The 23,325-nt window shown below is 56.0% G+C and overlaps 6 protein-coding genes across 6 annotated transcripts; 4 read left to right on the top strand and 2 right to left on the bottom strand.

Annotated features, from left to right (window-relative positions):
• Nucleotides 1–1,790: 1,790 nt before the first annotated feature.
• On the top strand, nt 1,791–4,182 carry ColSpa_01027 (ATP-dependent RNA helicase DED1; the record flags this gene model as incomplete). The annotated part of the gene is made up of 4 exons (XM_049267238.1): nt 1,791–1,972; nt 2,063–2,142; nt 2,172–3,818; nt 4,070–4,182. The coding sequence occupies 4 exons, from the start codon at nt 1,791–1,793 to the stop codon at nt 4,180–4,182; spliced, it is 2,022 nt and encodes a 673-aa protein (XP_049123195.1).
• Nucleotides 2,165–4,155, bottom strand: ColSpa_01026 (uncharacterized protein; the record flags this gene model as incomplete). Its single annotated transcript, XM_049267239.1, has 2 exons — nt 2,165–3,791; nt 4,040–4,155. The coding sequence occupies 2 exons, from the start codon at nt 4,153–4,155 to the stop codon at nt 2,165–2,167; spliced, it is 1,743 nt and encodes a 580-aa protein (XP_049123196.1).
• Nucleotides 4,183–5,976: 1,794 nt separating the features above from the next.
• ColSpa_01025 (INO80 subunit 1) lies at nt 5,977–8,068 on the top strand (the record flags this gene model as incomplete). The annotated part of the gene is made up of 2 exons (XM_049267237.1): nt 5,977–6,490; nt 6,546–8,068. The coding sequence occupies 2 exons, from the start codon at nt 5,977–5,979 to the stop codon at nt 8,066–8,068; spliced, it is 2,037 nt and encodes a 678-aa protein (XP_049123194.1).
• A 4,978-nt stretch (nt 8,069–13,046) lies between these two features.
• Nucleotides 13,047–17,604, top strand: ColSpa_01024 (multidrug resistance protein fer6; the record flags this gene model as incomplete). The annotated part of the gene is given in 4 exon segments (XM_049267236.1): nt 13,047–13,430; nt 13,531–14,839; nt 14,851–15,235; nt 15,291–17,604. The coding sequence occupies 4 exon segments, from the start codon at nt 13,047–13,049 to the stop codon at nt 17,602–17,604; spliced, it is 4,392 nt and encodes a 1,463-aa protein (XP_049123193.1).
• Nucleotides 17,605–19,143: 1,539 nt separating this feature from the next.
• On the bottom strand, nt 19,144–20,238 carry ColSpa_01023 (uncharacterized protein; the record flags this gene model as incomplete). The annotated part of the gene is made up of 1 exon (XM_049267235.1): nt 19,144–20,238. One exon carries the CDS (start codon nt 20,236–20,238, stop codon nt 19,144–19,146), a length of 1,095 nt encoding a protein of 364 aa, XP_049123192.1.
• A 1,789-nt stretch (nt 20,239–22,027) lies between these two features.
• ColSpa_01022 (rRNA-processing protein fcf2) lies at nt 22,028–23,033 on the top strand (the record flags this gene model as incomplete). Its single annotated transcript, XM_049267234.1, has 5 exons — nt 22,028–22,063; nt 22,296–22,563; nt 22,616–22,650; nt 22,707–22,820; nt 22,884–23,033. 5 exons carry the CDS (start codon nt 22,028–22,030, stop codon nt 23,031–23,033), a joined length of 603 nt encoding a protein of 200 aa, XP_049123191.1.
• Nucleotides 23,034–23,325: the final 292 nt, after the last annotated feature.

Here is a 23,325-nt window from a genome sequence, read left to right as displayed (position 1 = left end):
TTATCGCGGCAGCAGAGATTCGACGATGAAAGGAAACTTGCCTCAACCTACCTACCCGGACCTTTTGGTTTGGGACATGCCTGTGTCCGTTGGCGCCGTGAAATGGCCATCATCTCATAATGAGGCTTAGCTACTCAACTTGCAACCGATGTCATTGGGTTTATCGCCACTTGGCCACCTGCCTCCATTTTATCGACTTCATTGCGGGGCACCCTGTAACCCCGAACTTCATCTCTTGTTTTCCTTCCCGTGTGCGCTAGTCTGGCCCTGCCACCATAGTCCCCCCCAAATACCCAGCCAGCCCAGCCAGGGCGGGTTTTTGAAATGCCAGCCTTCTGCAAATATTGGATTGCTCAAGTTTGCACAGGTTCGGTTGTCCATGGGGTCGCTGAGATTGATTCTTTCCACTGCTAGCACCGCACCGTTGCAACTGGATCAGGTACCAAACCATTTGCGTGGGAGTGCGCCAGCGAGGGCGTCGGAACACGTCGCCTTGCAAGATTCAGGGTCCGTTCATGCGCGGGCCGTAGCGACATCAACGTGACGTTTGTTCACCTCAGCTGAGGTAAGGCACTTAGGTGCCAGGGCAGGTACGTACCGCATTCTCGATTTCTCGTTCCACCTACGGTTCCCCATCAGGAAACTGCCATCGGATTGTTCCCGTTCCTTCAGTCCCATACAGCCCAGTGGGATGGCAAATAATAGGTATAGGTAGAGAGACAGAGGGGAGAAAGAGTTTTGGTACAACAGACAATAAAAACTTGGTCGGCTGTCGGCTGCGGAGAGAGTTTAGCGTGGACTGTCACCTCACATGTCATCATCCTCTGCTCGTTCACCCTGTAGAAAACAAGCACATGCTACACCGTCTTCCAGGGTGGCCAATCCGGTGCCTTGCTTATCCACCCCTTGGCGGGCTGTAGCGGCTGAGGGAGCCTGGAGCCTGCGCGTCTGAAGGGCTGCCCGAGCGGCGGCGGGCGGGCGTCCCTCCTGGGTCCAGAGTTGCCAGTCCAGTCGACGCAGGGGCAAACCCGTCTTCGACTCACCTCGCCCCGGGCAGGCGTGGGAGTGAGGAAGGCGCGAAAGGCAACAACAAGGGAAGCGAAGGGGGGAGGAGGCGCCCCCCAAATTTTTCTTGGAGGAGGCAGGTGCGGTCTAGTGGTGCGGTGCCAGTGCCAGCGCCATTGCATGCACCAGCGACAGCACCAGTGCCAACGTAGACTGCAGGGGTGTCTGGCCTTTTCTGGTGGATTCCGACACAATCTCAAACCAATTTTTTTTTCTCCCCTACTTCTTGCCTCCTCCGATCTTCAAAATCCCTTTTCCCTCCCACCCACACCTCCCCTCTCCCACAAAACTCTTCCCACCTTACAAAAAAAAAAGGGATTCTTTTCCTTCAACCCCATCCTCTCACCGACGCATTACTTTTCATCACTTGTTCTCTTGTCTTTCCTTTGAAGCATCTTGGGAAATACAAGGCTCTGAACTAATCGTCGTGCGTCTTCAGCACAACGCGCCTGCCTAATAGACGATCCCCCCCGAGAGACGAACTTTTGGAAGTCACCCCCGACTTTCGGTTTTTCATTTCTCTTTTCCCATCCTTCGGTTTGCTTGTTTTTATTCCCAATACAAAACAATCGCGGACCGGCTTCCCTTCACTTCCATCTACTCTCTCAGCTGTCCTTTCAGTCGTTTCGAGAGTGATACAATCCCGACGATCAATCCGAGATACTCTACTGTCGACAAGAAGCAAACCAACCTCTTCGACACTCGTCACGATCAAATCATCCATCATGGCTGACCAACTCAACATGTCTGGCCTGAACATTCAGGACCAGCAGAACCAACCCCGCTCCTACATCCCTCCCCACATGCGTAAGATGAATGGTGGTCCTCCCCCTCCGGCGCCGGCGGCGGCGGCGGCGGCGGCAATCAACGGCGGCGGCGGTGGTATCAACAACAGCGCCTGGGCTGGGTCAGTCTTACCCCCTCGATGCGGAACATGCTCCCCATCTACCTCTTCATCTCCAACCTGGGAACCAAATACGCTAACCGATCTCTATAGCAGAGGCCAGCAGAATTTCGATGCCCGTGCGCCTGCCGGCGGTGACTGGCCCGCCATGGGCGGTCCTGGCGGCCCTGGAGGTCCTCCCGGCCCTCCTCCGGCTCAGCAGCAGTCCTTCCACCCCGTGGTGGTCGTGGTGGCTGGCAAGAAGGCGGTGGCCGCGGCGGTGGATACAGCGGCGGCTACAGCGGTAACGCTGGTGGTGGTGGTGGCCAGCAGGCTCGTGGCTCCGGCGACGGCCAGTGGCGCGACGGCAAGCACATTCCCGGCCCTGCCAACCCCCGTGTCGAGCGCGAGCTCTTCGGCACTGGTGTCGACGACGCATCCAAGCAGCAGACCGGTATCAACTTTGAGAAGTACGACGACATCCCCGTCGAGGCTTCTGGACACGACGTCCCTGAGCCCGTCCTCACCTTCTCCAACCCCCCTCTCGACAACCACCTCATCGGCAACATCGAGATGGCTCGCTACAAGGTTCCCACCCCCGTCCAGAAGTACTCGATCCCTATCGTTATGGGCGGTCGCGATCTTATGGCTTGTGCTCAGACTGGTTCCGGAAAGACTGGTGGTTTCCTTTTCCCCATTCTGTCCCAGGCCTTCATCAACGGTCCTTCTACGGTCCCTCCCAACGCCGCCGGTGGTTTCGGCCGTCAGCGCAAGGCTTACCCCACATCTCTGATTCTGGCTCCCACTCGTGAGCTGGTTTCCCAGATCTACGAAGAGTCCCGCAAGTTCGCGTACCGCTCCTGGGTCCGCCCTTGTGTCGTCTACGGTGGTGCCGACATCGGCTCCCAGCTTCGTCAGATCGAGCGCGGCTGCGACTTGCTCGTTGCCACCCCCGGACGTCTTGTCGATCTTATCGAGCGTGGCCGCATCTCCCTCCAGAACATCAAGTACCTTGTGCTCGATGAGGCTGACCGCATGCTTGACATGGGTTTCGAGCCCCAAATTCGCCGTATCGTCGAGGGCGAGGACATGCCCAATGTTCAGAACCGCCAGACTCTCATGTTCTCCGCCACCTTCCCCCGCGACATCCAGATGCTCGCTCGCGACTTCTTGAAGGACTACATTTTCCTGTCCGTTGGTCGTGTTGGTTCCACCTCTGAGAACATTACCCAGAAGGTCGAGTACGTCGAGGACGTCGACAAGCGCTCTGTTCTCTTGGATATTCTCCACACCCACGGTGCCGGTCTCACCCTCATTTTCGTCGAGACCAAGCGCATGGCCGACTCTCTGTCCGACTTCTTGATCAACCAAAACTTCCCCGCCACCTCTATTCACGGTGACCGCACTCAGCGTGAGCGTGAGCGCGCTTTGGAGTTCTTCCGCAACGGTCGCTGCCCCATTCTGGTTGCCACCGCTGTTGCCGCTCGTGGTCTCGATATCCCCAACGTTACCCATGTCGTCAACTACGACCTGCCCACCGACATTGACGACTACGTCCACCGTATTGGTCGTACTGGTCGTGCCGGAAACACCGGTCACTCCACTGCCTTTTTCAACCGGGGTAACCGTGGTGTCGTTCGCGAGCTTCTTGAGCTTCTTAAGGAGGCCAACCAGGAGGTTCCCAGCTTTTTGGAGACCATTGCCCGTGAGTCTTCCTACGGCGGCGGTCGTGGCGGCCGTCCTCGCGGCGGTGGCCGTGGACAGGGTGCCAACCGTGACTTCCGCAAGTTCGGAGGTGGCGGCGGCGGCGGCGGCGGCGGCGGCGGCGGCTTCGGAGGCGCTCCTGGCGGTGGCTTCAGCGGCGGTGGTGGTGCTGGCGGCTACAGCGCTGGCGGCGGCGGTGGCTTCGGTGGCCCCCCTGCTGCTGGTGGCTTCAGCGGTGGCGCCGGTGGTTACAGCGGCGGTGGTGGTGGTGGCGGCTACGGCGGCGGTGGCTACGGCAACCCCGGCGGCCCTGGCGGAAACTCGTCCTGGTGGTAAACACATATCCACCACGATGTCTGGCGACTGTGACATATACGGAGGTCTCACAGAATTTCGCCATGCAGTTTCTCCGACAAGCTGCGAGTTTTCGATTTGTCATTTTTCTTTTGGTTTGCGCGCATGGGTCGACATGGTACGCATTCATCATCACGCTTTTTCTGCATTTCGACTTCTTCGACACGGCGACATGATCCCGAGAGCCGACGGTTGTGCCTCTCATTTCTCAACGAGAAGCATCATCGGGTGTTCGGACAGGCATCGGCATCGATAGAGAGCATTTCTTTGATTTTGCTGGACCGAAACTCCATGATACCCTTAGACCGACATTGGGAAAAGCTTTGAGAATCGGCAGAGCTGCATGACAACACACATGCGGTGTGCTGCAGCGTGGCCGGATCTACGGATACACGACACGGATCCTGGATCTGCCTACGCATTACGAAGATCATGTTCTGCTTTTCTTCCAGCGTTTCCCGAAGGGCATATTCGACGCTTTTCGATGATAGAAGGGTCATGCATCTCGCCGTGCATACAATAGACAAAAGTGGATTTCTCGGTCGTCTGGTCATCATCGACGCGCTGCAGGTCTGTCCCCGGGGCAAACAGGGCAGGGCAGCGATATTGAGGACAAGGCGGCAGCATAGACTGGACTGGTAATGGAAGGTTCGGATGGACGGTCGACAGGACGGTTAATCACGAGACGTTTTGAGAGCGGGAACCAAAAGCCCTCCCAGGCACAGATTTGGGATTTCAACAGGGAGGGGTTACAAAAGTTCTTGCTCTTAATCGGTAATGGCCACATATGGACGTGGTCTTCAGCTCCTGCAATAGAAAGGAATTGCGGGGGCTGGAGGCATCAGAGACTTCGGTCTTAGGTTCGGGGCGAGGCGGCCGTGCAAGGCCATCCCCTAGTAGACAGCCAGTCTGGACTGAGAAGTCCCAATAAAAACAGATTCTGATATAAATGTTTTCGTGTGACAGGACTCGCGCGACGCGATGTTGTGCGGTGTGTTACAACTCAATAGAATGTGTAAGATGGCAGTATACAAGGCGGGCTTAGATGCGAGGCAGTTCGTAGTCGAGGTTGAAAAGTGGCCTCGACCAACAAGTTACCGTGATTGTCTTGATGTGGTTCATAGATAAACGAGTAAGAGGTGTGATGTAGTGTCTGGTCCATTCGGAAGGAGTCAGCACAAGATCGTCTGCGGCTTTTTTCATCAATCTCTCGCACAACAATCTTGAATTAATATTCAGAAATACAAGTGATGGTTTTCGGGTCATACCGGCTGAACACAACCATCTGGAGCTACAGCCTCCATGCCGGAGGGCTGGGGAGCTGGGTCCGGAGAAGCCAGGCTGGCAATTACGTAAGGCAAGGCAAGGAAGAGAGTACAGGGAACGAAGGTAGGGTGCTGTAGGTGCGAGCCAGGAACACTAAATGTCAGTGCTCTGGAACCTCATACCATGGTTGACACGATGCCTTTGAGAAGTTAATTACTGCTTGACCATACATAGAAAATTTGTTTCTTTCCTAAGTCTATGGTGTTGTATTGGAATGTCCTGAAGCTTCTTATCCCGGCTTTGTGGACGGCAAGCGCACTATATTTGTGGTTGGTGTCAGCCTGACGCGCTCCCCCAAATCGTGAGCCGCGCTCCGTGCCTCGCTTTTTGAGAGTCAGCAGCGGAATCTGGACATCAGCGGCTGGTCTGGGGCGGTCGGCAAAGTCCAACCCGACACTGCACGTCACAACCAAGTCCGATCCATCATCCACTTCCTTCAATTCACCCAACCCGCGCCCCAATTTCCCTCCGACAACACTTCATCCCTTAATTGGAAGAGCCCCCAGCTCCATAATCGCGACATTCACGCCTACTTCCGCATTCGTGTGACGAGGTAGACGACGCTGGACCAATGACCGCAAACCATCCGAATCTACTTTGAATCATTGACGCCTGCCGATTGATCAATCCCACACCATCCTGCAATGTCGCCGGCTTCTCCTAGTTCCACTGCGGGCGGCGCAATGTCGGACGCAGAGGCGCCCACGTCTCCAGCGCGCGGCGATGAGGGCAAATCCTTCCTCTCGCAGGCCATGACCGAAGACGACGATACCCGAATGATAGACGGCACGCCCGAGCCAAGCGAGAAGACGTCAGGCCGTGGGAAGGGCAAGAATGCAGCAAAAGAGTCATCCAGCAACATCACTGGCAAGATTCGGCATCTAAAGAAGGAGGATGGCGAGCCTCTCTGGCGCAAGGACATCCAATACGATTTCCTCAAGGCCATCTTCGATGACGAAACAGCCGTCTTCACGAACTCGTATGAGCCCGAGAAACCCCGCCAGAACTTTGCCGATCTCTACATCGACACCATGTCGCGAAGCAGCAAGACGAGCAAGGTGCTTCGCGACAAGCTTCTCAGCGATCGCAGTGCGGCAAAGGGCATGGCCATGGTCTGCCTGCTGGTCAACATCGGCAGAATGAACACAACGCTGAACTGTGAGGCCCATTCCATTACGAGTCCATCGATTGCCAACCGCTAACAGTTTTGCAGTCTTCCCCGAGATGCGAGCCCAATTGCGAACATACCACGCCATCCCCTCCCTTCAGGCGCATCAAGATGCGCATGCCTACAAGCAGCTTCAGGACGCTCCGAGATTAAAGTCCATCCTCAAGGGCGGTGCCGAGGACCGCGAAGAGCCTGGCAGCCTAAACAAGATCAAAGGCCGCGATGTTCCTCGAACGAACCCTGTGAACCTGCTCTTCGTCATTTGCCAATCGGCCGCAAAGATCGCCGAGTTGCATTTCCCGCCCGGACGAGAATTCCACGACTTGGTCATGAAGACCAACTACACCAGCATGTCCCGTGCTAAGGCGTTTCTTTGGATCATGTGGTTCTACCTTGAGTCCGATTTCACGGAAGAGGGTTGCGACGAGAACCCGTTTGGTCCAGGCGTCGACTACGGCGTGGACGTCGCCAACCAAGGCGTCCCGGAGCTCATCGAGATGACGCCAGAGGAAGAGGCGGCAGAGAATGTCGATACGGAGCTGGAGATCAAATTCGGTGAGGAGAAGCAGAAGATGCGTGCCAAGATTCTGGAGGCAGACCAGGCGTATCTGGCTGACAACCAAACGAAACGCGGCTCGAGAACATCGCGTGTAATGGCCGAGGATGGGCCAGCCATCTTGCCTCGCATCCGCCCGTCGAAGCACGAGTCTGATCTAGATAGTGTTCGTTCGACACCGCCGCCCAAAGCATTGGCACGAGGGCTCGGGGGCTCGGTGCGACGTGGGGGTGCACCCCTCAAGTACCAGATCTTCGAGGCTTCTTCTCCAGCTGCCCATGGCTCCGCCGAGGGCATCGTTGCTAGAAAGCCTCGGCCCCCCACAGCACACCAAATCGCGGTAGAGAGAAACAGAAACCAACGGGTTGAGTACATCCTCGATCGTGGCTACCGCAAGGAACTTCATAAGGCGAAGAAGAAGCGGCAGCAGGGAAGCACTCTCTACCGGGCGTTCATGCGTATCAAGCAAATGGAGAATCCTTTCGAGGACAGCGACCCAGAGGACGATCCCCGTCAGCAACTGGCAAACAACGATGGGAACGCTGGGCCCTTTAGACAAAAAGGCATCGGGGGTATCGCGCCCCTGGCATCCGAGAACGACGACTTTGGTGAAGAGGCGAACGCCTACGCCGCAGCTCTAAGACGCACTTCACGGCGTCTGAAACGGTGGGATGCCCACGAGGGTCCGCCTCTCGGTGTCATCCCTCCCAGGAAGAGGAAGAAGGTCAACGGCGAGACAAATGGAAATGACGATGCGGGCGACATGACCATGGACATTGACGCCCAGAGAGCCTCAGAGATGAGGGAGGGATCACAGGCCCAGGCGAACGGCGATGCCAACGGTGACGAGACTCTCGGCGACATCACGATGGGAGACGTTACCATGGACGACGGCGACGACGCTGACAAGACGGCCGCCGCCGACGATGACGAAGAGCTGGACGACATGGACAGGTCTTTGTTAGGTCTTCCCGCCGAAGACGCCGAAGATTCTGCCTCTGAAGACGATTAGAGGGCGTTCCGGGTTTCTCGTCGTCTTTTCCAGTTCTCGCGGAAGACTGGATGAACGCCCCAACAGGAATCAATACGCCAATGGGTGGGCTCTCGCCTCCTTTCTGGCGATGCCTGCTTCATGCATTGCTGGAGGGTGGCATGTATAGCGGTTTTTCGTCTTCATCTTTTTTCCTTTAGTCTTTTTTTTTCTTTTCCTAGACTTGTGGGCGTACGGGTTGTATACTAGCAGCACGAACAACACAACATCAAAATTGGGCGCGAAAGGTTCGCAAATGGAAAGGGGGACGGTGCAGACGTCCGAGACGTTAGGGATGGGGAGGGGTTTCTATAGGAAGCGTCTTGATATTCTCCCCGTCCTTGTAGGAATTGTTGTTTTCTTCCTAGTGGTTTTTAGCTCATTACACATCATGCCGTTGTTCATGGCATGGGAGTTCAATGGATATTTATATACATGGCGCGGTTTCTCTTGAGGTGTGTGGTGTTCGTTTATATGTGTTCGTCGAGGGCGGTGTGATATCGGTCCCAGCGAGCAAACGGAGGGATGGCCGAGAGGTGCGTGATGTCGGTGGCAGATGGTCCTCTATCCATGCCCCATTATCCATATGGTGCTTCTAGGTTCGATTATTCTCCCGCCCTTTTTCTCTCCCCTTCGTCGGTTTCCTACGCGGAAGCACGGTGGAGGAGGTGATCTCGACGAGACGGACAGGGGAGACACGCGCAGCCTTCCCTGTGTACGCAAGGCCCTCTTGCGTACGGGCTGGACAGTATCAGAGAGAGAGAGTGTGTGTTCCCGGCGGCATGATGGTGATCCCTTGGGTACATATCGTCGTGTGTGATGATGCCAGGAAACCCCATCACTGGAAATAGAAACCCACTGTGGCGAGCTAGGAACGGACGCTCGCGAGATGACGACAACATAAGGGCGACGCTTTCTTCTCCGGTGCTTGGAGCGGTGTAGGGGTGGAGGAGAGGACATCTTGTCTGAGACACGACAGGTCTGCGGTCTCGCCGTCTCTGCAAACTTGCGACGATGTATTTAGGTCTGCTCCGTGGTGAACCTGGCGTATTCTCCCTTCCCCCCATGAGGGTTGGAATCGACGGTCTTCACATGGTTGCACAGTCACGTACTACACAGGCGAGGAGCCACTCGTGTGGATTTACAAAGGGAGTTCCGGCAGCCACGTCTTGAACACGGCCGCATCAGCCTAGTAGTTTAGTTTTCGAGTTGATACTTAACTCTAGCTTCTAGCATGGGTTTGTGTTCCTCAAATAAAGTGCCAGTCGGGATCCAATGTCACTTCACAGCTCGGGGAATTGGGCTATCTAGACGTGACCAGTTGCCGTCATGTACACCCCGACGAGCCATTTGGCAACTGCTAGACCATACTGTCTCGAGGGTTACTGCCAAGCAACGATATCGGGGATTTGACTTATGGCAAACCAACTCATGGACACTGGGGAATATCACATCAGGGTACCCAACGGTGCGAGGCTTGGCGCGAGGTATCGATACAGGTTAGGCAGCTTGCCAAATGTTTGCAGCCTCAACTGGCCCCGGGCTACGTGAACATGACCCTACTGCCTAGTGTCAAAGGTACGTGGCTGCGACGTGGGCTCCCGCGCGCCTGCTGATGCGTGCGTCAACGGAGCTTTGGCTCGCGCGCGCGCAGAGTAGGTCAGGAAGATCCGACGTCTTTGTCCAAGTCGGCAACAGAACGCGAAAGCTGCCGGCGCAGATGGTCAAAGACCGAATGTTTGTAAGCAACTCGACCAAAGTTCCTCGCCAACCGGCGGCATGACTGGGTTCGGATGAGTCAAGGACCAACGTAGACAGGACTAATTACGGCAGGACTCGACATTCTCAAGGTTGCCCGAATTCAAATCAACGTGTCGTTGCCCTTGTGCAGTTCTGCAGTTACGCGACACAGCTACATCTCAAGTCCTGTGCAGCACGAGTGGCCAGTTGGCCCAACACTTGCCCATTTTCCTCCTTGGCTTGGCTTGTCGGGTTGGGACTTCGGTTTGGCTGGCGTGGCGGGGCCGGCTCCGAGGAGGTGGAGCCAGTGGCAGCCGGGTGGTGCTCACATTTCAGTCCGATGTCCCCTTTCGTGGTTCGTCGGTCCTCCTATTTTTCCCCCCAAGAAACGGACGATCTACTCGGGTTCCGTAAAGAGGTATCAAGTCTACTTTCGATACAGTTGTATTTGTGCCTGTGATTGCTGGGTAGTGTAGCAGCCATACCCCGGTAAACCCCGCCCACCAGCACTGGCAAGTACGCGTGTTCTTGTTGTGTCTCTAGGCGTGCTGCCCTGGGCTTGGTGATTGCTAAGGCGTCGTGAGAGGTCAGACAGAGGTGGCATGAGCCGTCCTGGGGCTTAAGTCCTTGCCGATTAAGTCCGCAGCTCCTCGTATCATCGGGGCCGTTTCGGCTGTCGGCCAACAACTGCCAAGGAAAGTGACTTTGTGCTAAGATGACGGGGAGGAATGGGGATCCTGCGAAGTGGTGTGGGGCAGACTTTTTTTTTCCCTATGATTTTCTAATGGAGTCATGATTTCAGCCAGGTCGAGGGGAGGGAAGCTCAGAGTCCGGCAGTTGCCAAGAGTAGCTTATTCGCAGGTCGTCCAGAGCATCAGCGTACCAAGGAACACGCTTTTCCTGTGACACGACAACCTGGGATGATTGATAAAACCGAGCAGTATTACGTGTCCGGGCCAACATCTTCTCATGTTAGTGGGTAGGGTCAGTTTTTGGGTTGTAGTGGCGGAACACTTTTTCGCAGTTTCTTCTGCCTCTTGCCTCCTCCGGGGTCGTTTGATGAATCATGGGTCCTTTGACTACAGCGGGTGTGTGTGCACCAACGATCTTTCCACGAGGGTGGTTGGCTCCAGGGATGGGCGCCCAATGCAGGCGGCAGGCAAGGTGTCTGGTGGCCCCGGCGCTGGCATTCCAGGCCAGCTTGGATCGCCTTCACCACAAGGCTTCTGGAAGGGTTCGTCCCTGATGCCTGGGATACCTACACTACCTAGCATCAGCGGGCCCAGCGACGACGAGTCTTCCATCAATCGCCAGCGGTGTGAAGATGATTGCGGAATCCTCCTGTGGAACGCGCCACAGATGTCTAGGAGTCATCGGCATATTTTCTTGTCGTATTGCCTGTCTTGAGTCGTGCGTCGGCTGCCTGCCAACCTGCCCAGTGTTTGGACGGTATTCGGAAATCCGTCCGTATAACAAACAATTATTTAGATGGGGCGGGGGCAGGGTTCATCTTAAAGAGAGGCGCCGACTGTGTTTTCTTCCCACATCGTCCTAAGAGACAGCGAGTATTGGCGTGAAGAGGCTCTGTTGAATCAATAATACATCGAGTGTGGATTGCGCTGAGTTGAGGGGCCAATCGCAGGCGGCCAACATTGGTTGAATGGTCGTCGAAGCTGGAGGTAGTTTCAAAGTGTAGCTTTAATTACTCCAAGCGAGTCCAATGCGCGAATGTCACGGCCAGCGCCGGTGTGCGAATAACTATTCAGGGCTCGAAATGGTCGGGGAACACGACCGTCGCAGCGGGACGCGTGTTCGGGTCGAGGCAAAGGATGCCGTTCTTCTTGGCTGTGTGCTCGGTGGGCTTCCGTTTGGAGGAGAATTCTGTCCGGGATGTTGAGTGTTGAGGCAAGGAAAAGGTCACTCGCGTGGCGCTTACCTCATTTTCTCTCTCTCTTTCTCTCCGACTCTCTAGTGTATCTCTTGGGGAGTAGAAACGGTGTTGTGGATGCGACTTAGCAGAGTGGATGCCGATGTTGCAATCCAGTTGCACAGCTTTTTGCTGGTTATGCTTAACGGTTTGGAAGCAGCAGGAGGGCTAACTGGCTACCTTAGCTTGGGCGTTGTCTCTTGGTTTGCCGAGCCATCGATGGTCCGGTGGTACAAAGTACATTCAGAGATATACCTAGGCTTGTACACTACTACATAATATACCTAGTACAATGACATTGGCTAAAAGGTTGGCCGGTTCCAAACCGAAAACACGTCGGGCTCGCGGTGCTTTGCACTCGCACTTGCACTTTGCTTTGCACGCACTCTTACGTTGACTTGCGCTTGCCGGGTGTGGCACCTTCTTGCCTCGTGCTAGTCATACCGTAGCATCCCTGTCTCCTCCGGCCCCATCCTTATCCCGTTTCGTCCTGTGCTCTCGTTTTCTCCCCTTTCCCGCCCACCGTGGCCAATCCCGTCCTGTACGTCCGCGAACCTACCAGCAGCAGCTCGCTCTGCGGCCCTCAACTCTCTCGAGTTGCAGGGGCGGCCGTCCTTAGTCCTGCGTAGCATCAGTAGCCGTACCTAGTCATAATGGCCGCCCTCCGCCTCCACCTCTATCGTCCGGGTTTGGTACTGGTACTCGTGCTGCAATCCCTTCCGGAGAGTAGGGCGAAGAATCAAATCCTGTCCGTCTCCTTAGCCGCCCAGACAAACTCTCTACATGCTCATCTGCTGCAGCCCGTCCCCATTCTGCCCACAACCATATGTCGGCAACCCTCGTCATTACACGTACTCTTCCCTCTTCGAGACGATAGCCGACCATATCTCTGACTTTTCTGCTCCCCTCGACTTTATCTTTTGGTTCCCTTTCCCACTCTTCGCAACCCCACGCCCTTTCCCCGTTCCTTTCGCTTCGGAATTCGTCACCACCCAAGACGCATGTCAACAGTCCCCTTTGACTGTTTGTAAGCGGGCCCGGGGCGCACATCTGGGCTTTCTGCGCCAACCTGTACTCTTCCCTGTGACGGACATAAGTTGATATCCCCGGTACCACAGCAAACGTAGTGTACCTTGCCTCGCTTGCTATATCAGCTCTTCGGCGCTCAAGCAGCAGCAACAGTGGGCTTGCCCAACTGTTCCACTTGAGACTCCAGTCAAGCCTTGCAGTTGTTCATAGCCAAGGGGACTAGTCGCCAGCCAAACCAGACTCGCATGAGTCTTTTGCCGGATAATGGCAGACAAGGACGAGAAAACCAACATCACGGCGCCCGACCCACAGGCCGCCGCTGTTGAGCCCATCACTCCCAGGGACCCGGAAGACGCAACATTCGCCATTGACATCGACCATGCAGATGAGAAGGATGAGGGTTTCGAATCCGATGAGAAGAGGGTCAGACCCGAGTTGAAGGCAACCAAGAGTCATGCCACTGATACCAGCGTCGCCACCACTGCTGCGACACGTCGTCAACCAGAGAGCAAGCCGTGGTACAAGACGCCAAACCCCTTGAAATGGGGCGGCATCCCACCCGTGCCCGAAGAGAAGATCGTGTCTCGGGAGTATAAGGCTGGATTCTTTAGCCTGCTGACCTTTCAATGGATGGCCCCTCTGATGAGTGTAAGTGAAGCTGCCCAGTCCAGTACCAACATGAGAGGCTTGGACCCCGTGTCAGGCTGGGCCAAACGTACAGGTCAGCGTACTGACGTGATGACTGTAGGCTGGATACAAGCGACAGCTGGAGCCAAACGATATCTGGGCTGTCAACCCAGACAGAGCCGCAGATGTCATGACAGATAGACTGAAGGCTGCCTTCAAGAAGCGTGTCGATAGAGGAGACAAATACCCTCTGCTCTGGGCATTGCACGAGACTTACCGTTTCGAGTTCTGGCTCGGCGGCATGCTCCAGCTCATGTCTACCGTCTTTCAGGTCATGTCCCCCTTCACCCTGCGCTACCTCATTCAGTTCGCAAACGACGCATATGATGCTTCGCAACAAGGTACGCCGCCTCCAGCTATTGGCAGGGGAATCGGCCTAGTTCTTGGTGTCACCTTTATGCAAATCTTCCAGAGTTTGGGTACAAACCATTTCATCTACCGCGGCATGATGATTGGAGGTCAGTCGAGAGCCGTCCTCATCAGCGTCATCTTCGAAAAAGCCATGTCTCTGTCCGGCCGTGCCAAGGCCGGTGGCATCAAGGAGCCAGCCAACGGCCCGCCAGTGGATGAGAAGGGAAAGAAAAAAGACAAGAAGAAAGGCGAAGCCTCCAAAGGCCCGGGTATCTCGGGAGATGGAACCGGCTGGGGTAACGGTCGGATTGTCAACCTCATGAGCGTCGACACGTACCGTATCGACCAGGCCTCTGCTCTGTTCCACTTGACATGGACTGCCCCGATATCTTGTGTCATCACGCTCGTCGTATTGCTGATCAACTTGAGCTACAGTGCTCTTGCCGGTTTCGCTCTCTTGGTCGCAGGAATCCCGTTGCTGACGAGGGCTATCAGGAGCTTGTTCAAGCGGAGAAAAGCCATCAACAAGGTCACGGATCAGCGGGTGAGCTTGACCCAAGAGATTCTACAGTCAGTTCGCTTCGTAAAGTACTTTGGTTGGGAGAGCGCGTTCCTCGAACGCCTGAAAGAAATCCGAAGACGCGAAATCCACGCTATTCAGATCTTGCTGGCAATCCGAAACGCCATCAACGCCGTCAGTCTGTCGCTGCCCATCTTCGCATCCATGCTGTCTTTCGTCACGTACTCGAAGACGAACAACGCGCTGAATCCAGCCCAAGTCTTCTCGTCCCTGGCATTGTTCAACGGCCTTCGAATCCCACTCAACTTGCTTCCTCTGGTTCTCGGTCAGGTAGTCGATGCTTGGTCATCCCTGAAGCGCATCCAAGACTTCTTGTTGGCTGAGGAGCAGGAGGAGGATGTGGTTTTCAAGCCCGACGGAGAGAATGCCTTGGAGATGTCAAATGCTAGCTTCACCTGGGAACGGACGGCAACACAGGAATCTGAAAAGCCTGTGACTGGTACTGGGAAGGGGTCAAGAAGGGTGCTGCTCAGCCCCCAGCGACATCAAAGACCGCCCCCAAGTCTGATGAGCCGTCGGCTTCTTCTGGAGACAGTACTGGCGATGGAGCGAGCACGCTTGTTGACGAGGAGCGGGAGCCCTTTAAGCTGCAGGACCTCAACTTCCAGATCAAGAGAGATGAGCTCGTGGCCGTCATCGGCACGGTCGGTAGCGGTAAGACCTCATTACTGGCTGCACTGGCGGGTGACATGAGAAAAACATCTGGTGAGGTTGTTCTCGGTGCTTCTCGGGCATTTTGCCCACAGTATGCCTGGATCCAGAACGCCACCGTCCGCGACAACATTCTCTTCGGCAAGGACATGGATAAGGCATGGTACCAAGAGGTTATCAATGCGTAAGTGACACACTTGTAACTGCCCCCACCATGGCTTGTACTGACCTAGATCCAGCTGTGCCCTCCGGCCTGATCTTGCTATGCTGCCGAACGGAGACTTGACTGAGATTGGCGAACGCGGTATCACCATTTCTGGTGGTCAGAAGCAACGCTTGAACATCGCTAGAGCCATCTACTTCGACTCCGACGTCGTGCTTATGGATGACCCGTTGAGTGCTGTTGACGCTCATGTCGGACGCCACATCTTCGATAACGCCATCCTCGGCTTGCTGAAAGGCAAATGCAGAGTACTGGCGACTCATCAACTTTGGGTCCTCAACCGGTGCGACAGAATCATTTGGATGGAGGGAGGCAAGATCCAGGCTGTTGACACCTTTGACAACCTGATGAGAGATCATCGCGGCTTCCAGCACCTGTTAGAAACGACTGCACAAGAAGAAGAAAAGGACGAGACCGCCCCGACCAACCTGGCCGAGGCACCCCAAGGTGACAAGAAGAAGAACAAAAAGGGCGCGGCTCTCATGCAACAAGAGGAGCGTGCTATTGCGAGCGTTCCCTGGAAGGTATACGGAGACTATATCCGGGCTTCCGGATCGATTCTGAACGCGCCCTTCCTGATCTTCCTCCTGCTTTTGTCTCAGGGAGCAAACATCATGACCAGTCTCTGGCTTTCGTACTGGACAAGCAAGCGCTACCCGTTGTCCGATGCGCAGTACATTGGTATCTATGCCGGTTTAGGTGCTCTTCAGGCGGTCCTCATGTTCGTCTTCTCGCTGCTGCTATCCATCTTGGGCACCAAGTCCAGTAAGGTCATGCTTCGGCAGGCGGTGACCAGAGTCCTCCGCGCGCCAATGTCCTTCTTCGACACCACTCCCCTTGGCCGAATCACAAACCGATTCTCGAGAGATGTCGACGTGATGGACAACAACCTGACTGACGCCATGAGAATGTACTTCTTCACGTTGGCCATGATTCTGTCCGTCTTTGCTCTCATCATCGCATTCTTCCACTACTTCGCCATCGCCCTCGGACCATTGTTTGTCTTCTTCATCCTCGCGTCGTCCTACTACCGCGCGTCGGCGCGCGAGGTCAAGCGATTCGAATCAGTCCTCAGATCGACCGTGTTCGCCAAGTTCGGCGAAGGGTTGAGCGGTGTCGCCAGCATCCGAGCCTACGGGCTTAAGGATCATTTCATCGGCGACCTGAGAAAAGCCATTGATGAGATGAACGCCGCATACTACCTCACGTTCTCGAACCAGCGCTGGCTTTCGACGCGTCTCGACCTGATCGGCAACCTGTTGGTCTTCACCACCGGTATCCTCGTGGTGACCTCGCGATTCAGCGTGTCGCCTAGCATTGGAGGCCTGGTTCTCAGTTACATCCTCGGTATTGTGCAGATGATCCAGTTCACTGTGCGCCAGCTTGCTGAAGTCGAAAACGGCATGAACGCCGTCGAGCGGATCCAGTACTACGGCACCCAGCTCGAAGAGGAGGCACCTCTGCACACCATTGAGGTCCGGCCTTCGTGGCCGGAAAAGGGCGAGATCATCTTCGACAACGTCGAGATGCGGTACCGCGCCAACTTGCCCCTCGTGCTTTCCGGTCTGTCCATGCATGTGAGAGGAGGCGAGCGTATCGGTATCGTGGGCCGAACCGGTGCAGGCAAGTCATCCATCATGTCCACTCTCTTCCGACTCGTTGAGCTGTCCGGAGGTCATATCACCATTGATGGTGTCGACATCTCGACGATCGGTCTGCATGATCTGCGATCTCGCTTGGCCATCATTCCCCAGGACCCTACGCTCTTCAAGGGTACTGTCCGGTCCAACCTTGACCCGTTCAGCGAGCACACCGACTTGGAGCTGTGGTCTGCCTTGCGGCAGGCCGATCTCGTCCCAGCGGACGCCAACCTGGAGGACCCAAGGTCCAAGGAGTCGTCCGTCATCCACCTTGACTCGGCCGTCGAGGAGGACGGTCTCAACTTCTCCCTCGGACAACGACAGCTCATGGCTCTGGCACGCGCGCTTGTTCGCGGCAGCCGCATCATTGTTTGCGACGAAGCCACGTCCTCGGTCGACATGGAGACGGACGACAAGATCCAGAATACCATCGCGACGAGCTTCAAGGGTAGGACGCTGCTGTGCATCGCCCATCGGCTGCGCACCATCATCGGCTACGATCGCATCTGCGTCATGGATGCGGGCCGGATTGCGGAGCTGGACACGCCTCTTGCGTTGTGGCAGCGAGAGGGGGGTATCTTTAGGAGCATGTGCGACCGCAGCGGCATCAGACTTGAGGACATCCGCGGCGCGAGCGAGGGCACGACGTTGGAGGTTGAGGGAGGCCAGTCCAACCAGGACGGCCTGTGAGGCGATGCTAACGTAAAGGGATGGTACCAAGGACAGTTGGACATCTAATCAAAAAAGAGTGAGAAAGGAGGGCCAATAAAAATATGAAAATGAAAATGAAGTAATCATGGGATACCGGCGTTTGGAAACCAAGACATTCATACCCTAGCCCACAGTTTCCTGCATCGGGCCCTCGGCTCTTTTGCATGAGCCAGGCATGTTAGATATAGGAACCCGACAAATAAAGGAGACAGGACGTTTCGCTGAAGATCCGACGACCTACGACGTGTGAAGTCCCGTCTTGCACCGTACCGCCGCCGCCACCTTGGGCTACCACGCGCCCCCAAGGGAATACCGCCGGTGTCACCCCTTCTGCGCCCTCTCGAACCAACGGTGTTTCCTTGAGGGCGCGCGTGGCTACGACCCAATGTTCCTCGTGTCTCGGGTACGGACATGACGCCGAGAGGGGGCAAGACAAGACAAGACGTACATTTTGACGAGGATCCACAGCGTCTTGTTCGTCGAAACGAAGGACCACCTCTAACCCCGTGATCCTTGGGACGTAGTACAGACCCCCCGGGGGGCTCGTTTGACGGGGTTTGTGGCGCGGCGAGACAAGGACGGATGTCAAGGTGCCCCAACGGCCAACGAGTGGAAGAGAGGGGGGGGGGAAGAGGGTGGCATCCGCATCGTGAGGTGAGGGCTGGGCGGGACGTCCGAATAAGGGATGGGGTCCGGGCCAGATGTGCAGGAGGACAACTCGAGACCCGGAGCTGCGGGCTGTGGGATGGGATGGGATTGGATTTTCCCTTCTCGGCTCGCTCGGTCCTTCGGAGCGCAGTCTGGAAGCTTTCCAAACCCCTCCCTCCCGTCCCCGCTGCCACGCTCCCTCCAAAGTCTAATTGATTGGGATGATGACCGTACAAGTCGGATGGCAAGCGGTGACAGTGGAACTCTGGCGGCGCAGAACCTCTGGACGCAGACAAGGTTTTTGGTCGTCCGGAAACATCAGTTGTCGTGACGACGGGGGTTTGGATGAAGTGTGCCCATGTCGACAGTGTCCCGGAAGGACGTTGCCGGCAAAACACTCGCAATTTACATCACGGGAGACAAAGTGTGGAACCAATCTTGCTCATTGAAGAATATGTACTAGAGAGCGATAGAGAAGCGAAGAGAGAAATGCCAATGGCAGACCATCACCACCCCGACTCCCAGTCTAATGCTCCGTCACGCGCCTGTACGTAGCACAGGACGAAATACGACTACGACACCGCCCTTGCGCGGCAACCCGATTGGGGCGGCCGGCTTTTCTTTTGTGCGACTGCCTTTGATCTCAAACTTGCTGAAGCCCGACCCCGGGGAAGGGAAAGTAAGGGCCTCGGGCGTTGGGGGAAGAATTAAAACGAAATATTCCAAACCAGTGATGCAACGTGATCATTACCCCTGACGCCGTGAATGTGCCATTCAAAAGTCCCCAAGCCGTGACGTTTTGCCAATTTTCCATGACGTAAGAAGACTGTTCGATGCAGAGATGCAGAGAAACAAAGAGAAAAACATGCTCTAGAACCGACTGCCAGGAGAGTGGTTGGCATTGCGAGACCCGGGGCGCATCGAGCTTGGCGGGAAGGCGTGGGGATTCTCGTCCAGGAGGTCCTCGAGGTAGGCGCTCGGTGCTCTTTGGCCATTCCCAGGGGCTGCAGACAGGTTGACCGAGCTGGTGCTCAAGTCACGTCTGGCCCCAAAGGAAGGCGAGTCGGGAGGCGTAGACTCCCTCAGCGTGTTGCGGCTACCATACTGGCCTCGGGATTCGGGACGGAGGTTCGTCAAGCTTATTGAGTGACCGTGAGCAGGGCTGGGAGACGACGTGGCGGCGGCATAGAATCCAGAAGGCAGAAAGCGAGAGTCGCGGGCGTTGGTCGAGTTGTTGTTATTACCACCGCCGGCTGCAGTTGGCGAAAAGAAGAGGTTCGACTGGCTCGGGGTGGCCGAGGGGATGGGGCCGCGCTGCGTTCTACGCACACCACGTCCGGCATTGGGAACTAGGGAAGGAGTTGATTCGCGGTCGGTGTACTTGTAGAACTGAGCCGGAGGGGCGGGGAAGCTCGCCTTGTCGTTGGCAAGGTGCTGAGCGTTGGCGGCCCGGGCGACTGAGCGGTGCAGCAGGCAGGCGACGATGCCGCGCCAAATCAGGATGCCGAGGCCAAAGGCGCCGAGAATGGCACCAACAGCGATGAAGACGGTTCCCTGAGGGGCGCTGGACCTGTGCATATAGGGAGCATTGTTGGTGGGAGGGACAGTTGGCGGCGGGTACGTCGTCACGATAGGCGCGTTGGTGAGGGACGGGAACCCCGTGAGGACCTCGCCTCCCGTCTCCCCGCTGCCGGTGATCCTAGGAGCGCTGATGACCTCGTTCGTGGTCGCAACAGCACCCGTGTTGGTGATGACGGCGGCCGTCTGGGTTGTGCGTGTCGGCTGGGCGTCTTCCTGGTTTGAGGAAGCCGCCTGCGACGTTTGCTGGGCGCTCGTTTGGGCGCTCGTTTGAGCATCTCCCCCGCTCGTGTTGTCCTGCGCGAAGCCCGTGGCCGAGAAGAGGGAGAGGGTGGCGAACGTGGACAGGAGAAGCGTACGCTTCAGCGAGTTGCGTGAGGGAGCCATGTTCGCTGGCTTGATCGTGATGTCCAGTTATGTCCGAGGGTCGGCGTTGACGATATAATGCAGTGCCTCGAAACTACAACGACGATGCGGACGTGGCTAGATGTTCTCTCCAGAAGGATCGATACTGTAGTTCTGTCGGGTCGACGAAGGAACGGCGAGATATGGCTATGTCTGTGTCGGAGCCCGCGGGCAGAGTAAGGAGGTCGTCGTGATCGTGGTGCCTGACGGATGGCGCGGTGTATTTGGTTCAATTCGGAGTGGACGGATGCTGTGCAGTATGCTACTATGGTACCAAGGAGTCGAACGAAGGTATCGCAGGAGTTTGCAAAACGCAAGGCGGACAATATGAGACGTTAAAGATTGAGAGGGATCCGCTGATCAGAGCATTGCTGTTGCCGGCTGATCGTCTGGCTGGGTGGGCAGCTTCCGAGGGTTGACTGGGAGGGAGAGGGATGGAGGGAGCAGGAGAGGGAGGGATGAGGGTGCGTGATGGGGAGGGAAAGGGAAGGCAAGAGGCGGGCCCGGGTCGTCAGCAGGGAATGGGCCTGGGGGAAAAAAGGAGAAAAGGGTCATCCCCTGTTGGAGAGGAACCGGCGTCCAGAGGGTGCTGAGTCCCGTTCGTGTTAGCGGGCTGGGCGGCCCTCGCCTTGTGGCGCGGCGCATTTGGCCGCGACGGAGGGCTGGTTCTGACGTGCTTGCCGTGTGTGCCTGGTCTGTTTATTTTTGTGCATTCGGGCGCATTTCTTGGAAAGAGACATGCAGACACACAGTGTTGGGACGTTATGCGAGGCAGGTTTCTGGCCTGCAGGAGGCGGAATCTGGGGAAAAGCGTACAGTGTGGTACATTGCAACTCTGTCCAGCTGAACTGTGCAGGAGTCGCCCGCCGTGATCATGTCTGTTCGTATTGTCAAGCAGGCCAGCGTTGATCCCACTAATCCGCAGCTCGCAGCAGACGCTACAGTGGCTGCAGGTCGTACCCATCGTCAAACACGAGCCCTCATCCGGGGTAAGCGTCCCTGGGCATATGTCCACCAAACGGTAAGAGATCTTCAAAGTTCGTCGGTTAATATGGGCCACCAAGTGATGGACCGGCTGCGAGCCTCTTCGAGGAATGCAAATAATGCCCCATTTCCCCCCACAGGTCCCCATCTTGGTCTGCTTTCTACCGGTATGCCTGTTTCCTCTGCGGCCATAACTTCCTGCTAGTGAATTGGCATCAGACTGCCCTCCCATCATAAGTTTTGTCTTCTTATGCATGCGCAGGGCAAGCGCACAGAAATCCTGATGCAAGGCACCGGTCTTACGCCCATCTCCCCCCATCGTTTGGGCGCGTTGATCGATCACTTGCTTTTTCCTGGGGAGGAGATTGCAACGCTAAAGCCTGCCACCCAACCGTCCGAGAAGCCCCCCTGTCATTCGTCAGTCCCTGAGAGTCTCATTGTCCCCTCATTCCGGTTGCTCTAGGCCACCATCGGCGCCCCACCCTGCTCGAAAACATTGCGCCGGCGTAGGCATTTCTCGTTGCGGAAAGCACAGACCCGCGTCTTTCCACACCATGCTCCTCTTTCGGTACACCGAACACACCGAGCACACCAAGGACCTCCGAGCACACACCGAAAACTTTTTCCTCCGTTGCTGGCGCCCCACCCCGCCACATGTGGTAGGCGGCCAAATTCAATCCATCTTCATGCGATAGCCTTGCCTAGCCTTGTCAACACCAGCACTCCGTCACACGACAAAGATACACCTCTTACGACCGTCTACCTCAAGTCAGAAGAGGACCACACAATGGGTGTTCAGAAGAAGACCAGAAAGTTCGCCGAAGTACGTTTCCCCTTCTACCTTCCCGCGCTTCCTTCGCTGCGCAGAAGAAAAAGTCTCTTATCGATAAGGCACTTTTTTGATCGCGAAAACTTCACGATGATCGCGACAGCCCAAGCCCGCCGCTGAGAGCTCATTCACAAGCGGGTGGTGTTGCAGGCCGCGCTTCTGGACCTGCCGTTCTGTACGCAAGCTCTATCCATGCGAGCACGTTGCTGACTGTCTCCCTCGCCAGGTCAAACGAGTTATTGGCAAGAACGATGCCCGACGCAAGGAGAACCTGAAGAAGGCCGAAGAGGCCGTCGAGAAGGCCAAGCGCGAGCGCGCTGGCCCCGATGGAAGCGAAAAGATCCGCGAAATCCCTCAAATGCCATCGTCCTTCTTCTTCCAGGCCAACACCGCCCTTGTCCCTCCGTACAGCGTCATCGTCGATACGTCTTTCTTCTCCCGGACAGTGCAGATGAAGTTGCCCGTACTCGAGACGATGATGGACTGTCTATACGGTAAGCACCAGAATATACTATTGCCAGCTACATAGCTAACAGGTTTTCTTAGCGACGTGCCATCCCATCGTTACCGACTGCGTTATGGTGAGTGCCCTGAATCCCAGCGAACTGCGATTCTCGTACTAACAGCAACCCCATAGGCTGAGTTGGAGAAATTGGGTCCCAAGTTCCGCCTTCCGCTGAGAATAGCCAAAGACGAAAGATGGGAACGTCACAAGTGCACCCACAAGGGTGTCTATGCTGATGACTGCATTGTAAGTCACATCCGCGCTGGAGGTTGTCCTCGGTAAGGCTCCTTGACTGACTTTGCGGCTTAGGTATCAAAAGTATCGAAAGACCGAGTGTACATTGTTGCAACCAACGACGCGGGTCTCGTTTCCCGTCTCCGTCGGATTCCCGGTGTACCCATTATGAAGTGCGCCCGCGGAAAGTACGTCATTGAGAGATTGCCCGACGCCCCGGTATAAACGAAACAGCGACCCGAGAAAGACAACGGCACGCTATAATGGCGAAAGAGGGGAATATTCAGTGTTGAGCTACTGGCCAGAGGAGGAGGCCCTTCCACGCGAAGCCCTCAACTTCAGTGTGGTTACGGAGAACCAGCGCTATAGATGGAACACAAAAGCACTTTCTGGGTTATTGGCCGTTGGCCAATCTGCATAAGGGGGGAAACGGGCTGGGCCGTGATGTTTTTCGGCCCGGCTGCCTGGTGTCGTGGTTTTTGGCACTTGGAGGGAAATGTTAGATATTCGGGCTTAA

Source organism: Colletotrichum spaethianum (genome assembly GCF_022836535.1).
Source record: "Colletotrichum spaethianum MAFF 239500 DNA, contig02, whole genome shotgun sequence".
Classification (NCBI taxonomy): Eukaryota; Fungi; Ascomycota; class Sordariomycetes; order Glomerellales; family Glomerellaceae; genus Colletotrichum; species Colletotrichum spaethianum.
Note: the sequence above shows the minus strand (reverse complement) of the source record. Positions and strands in the feature narration are given on the sequence as shown.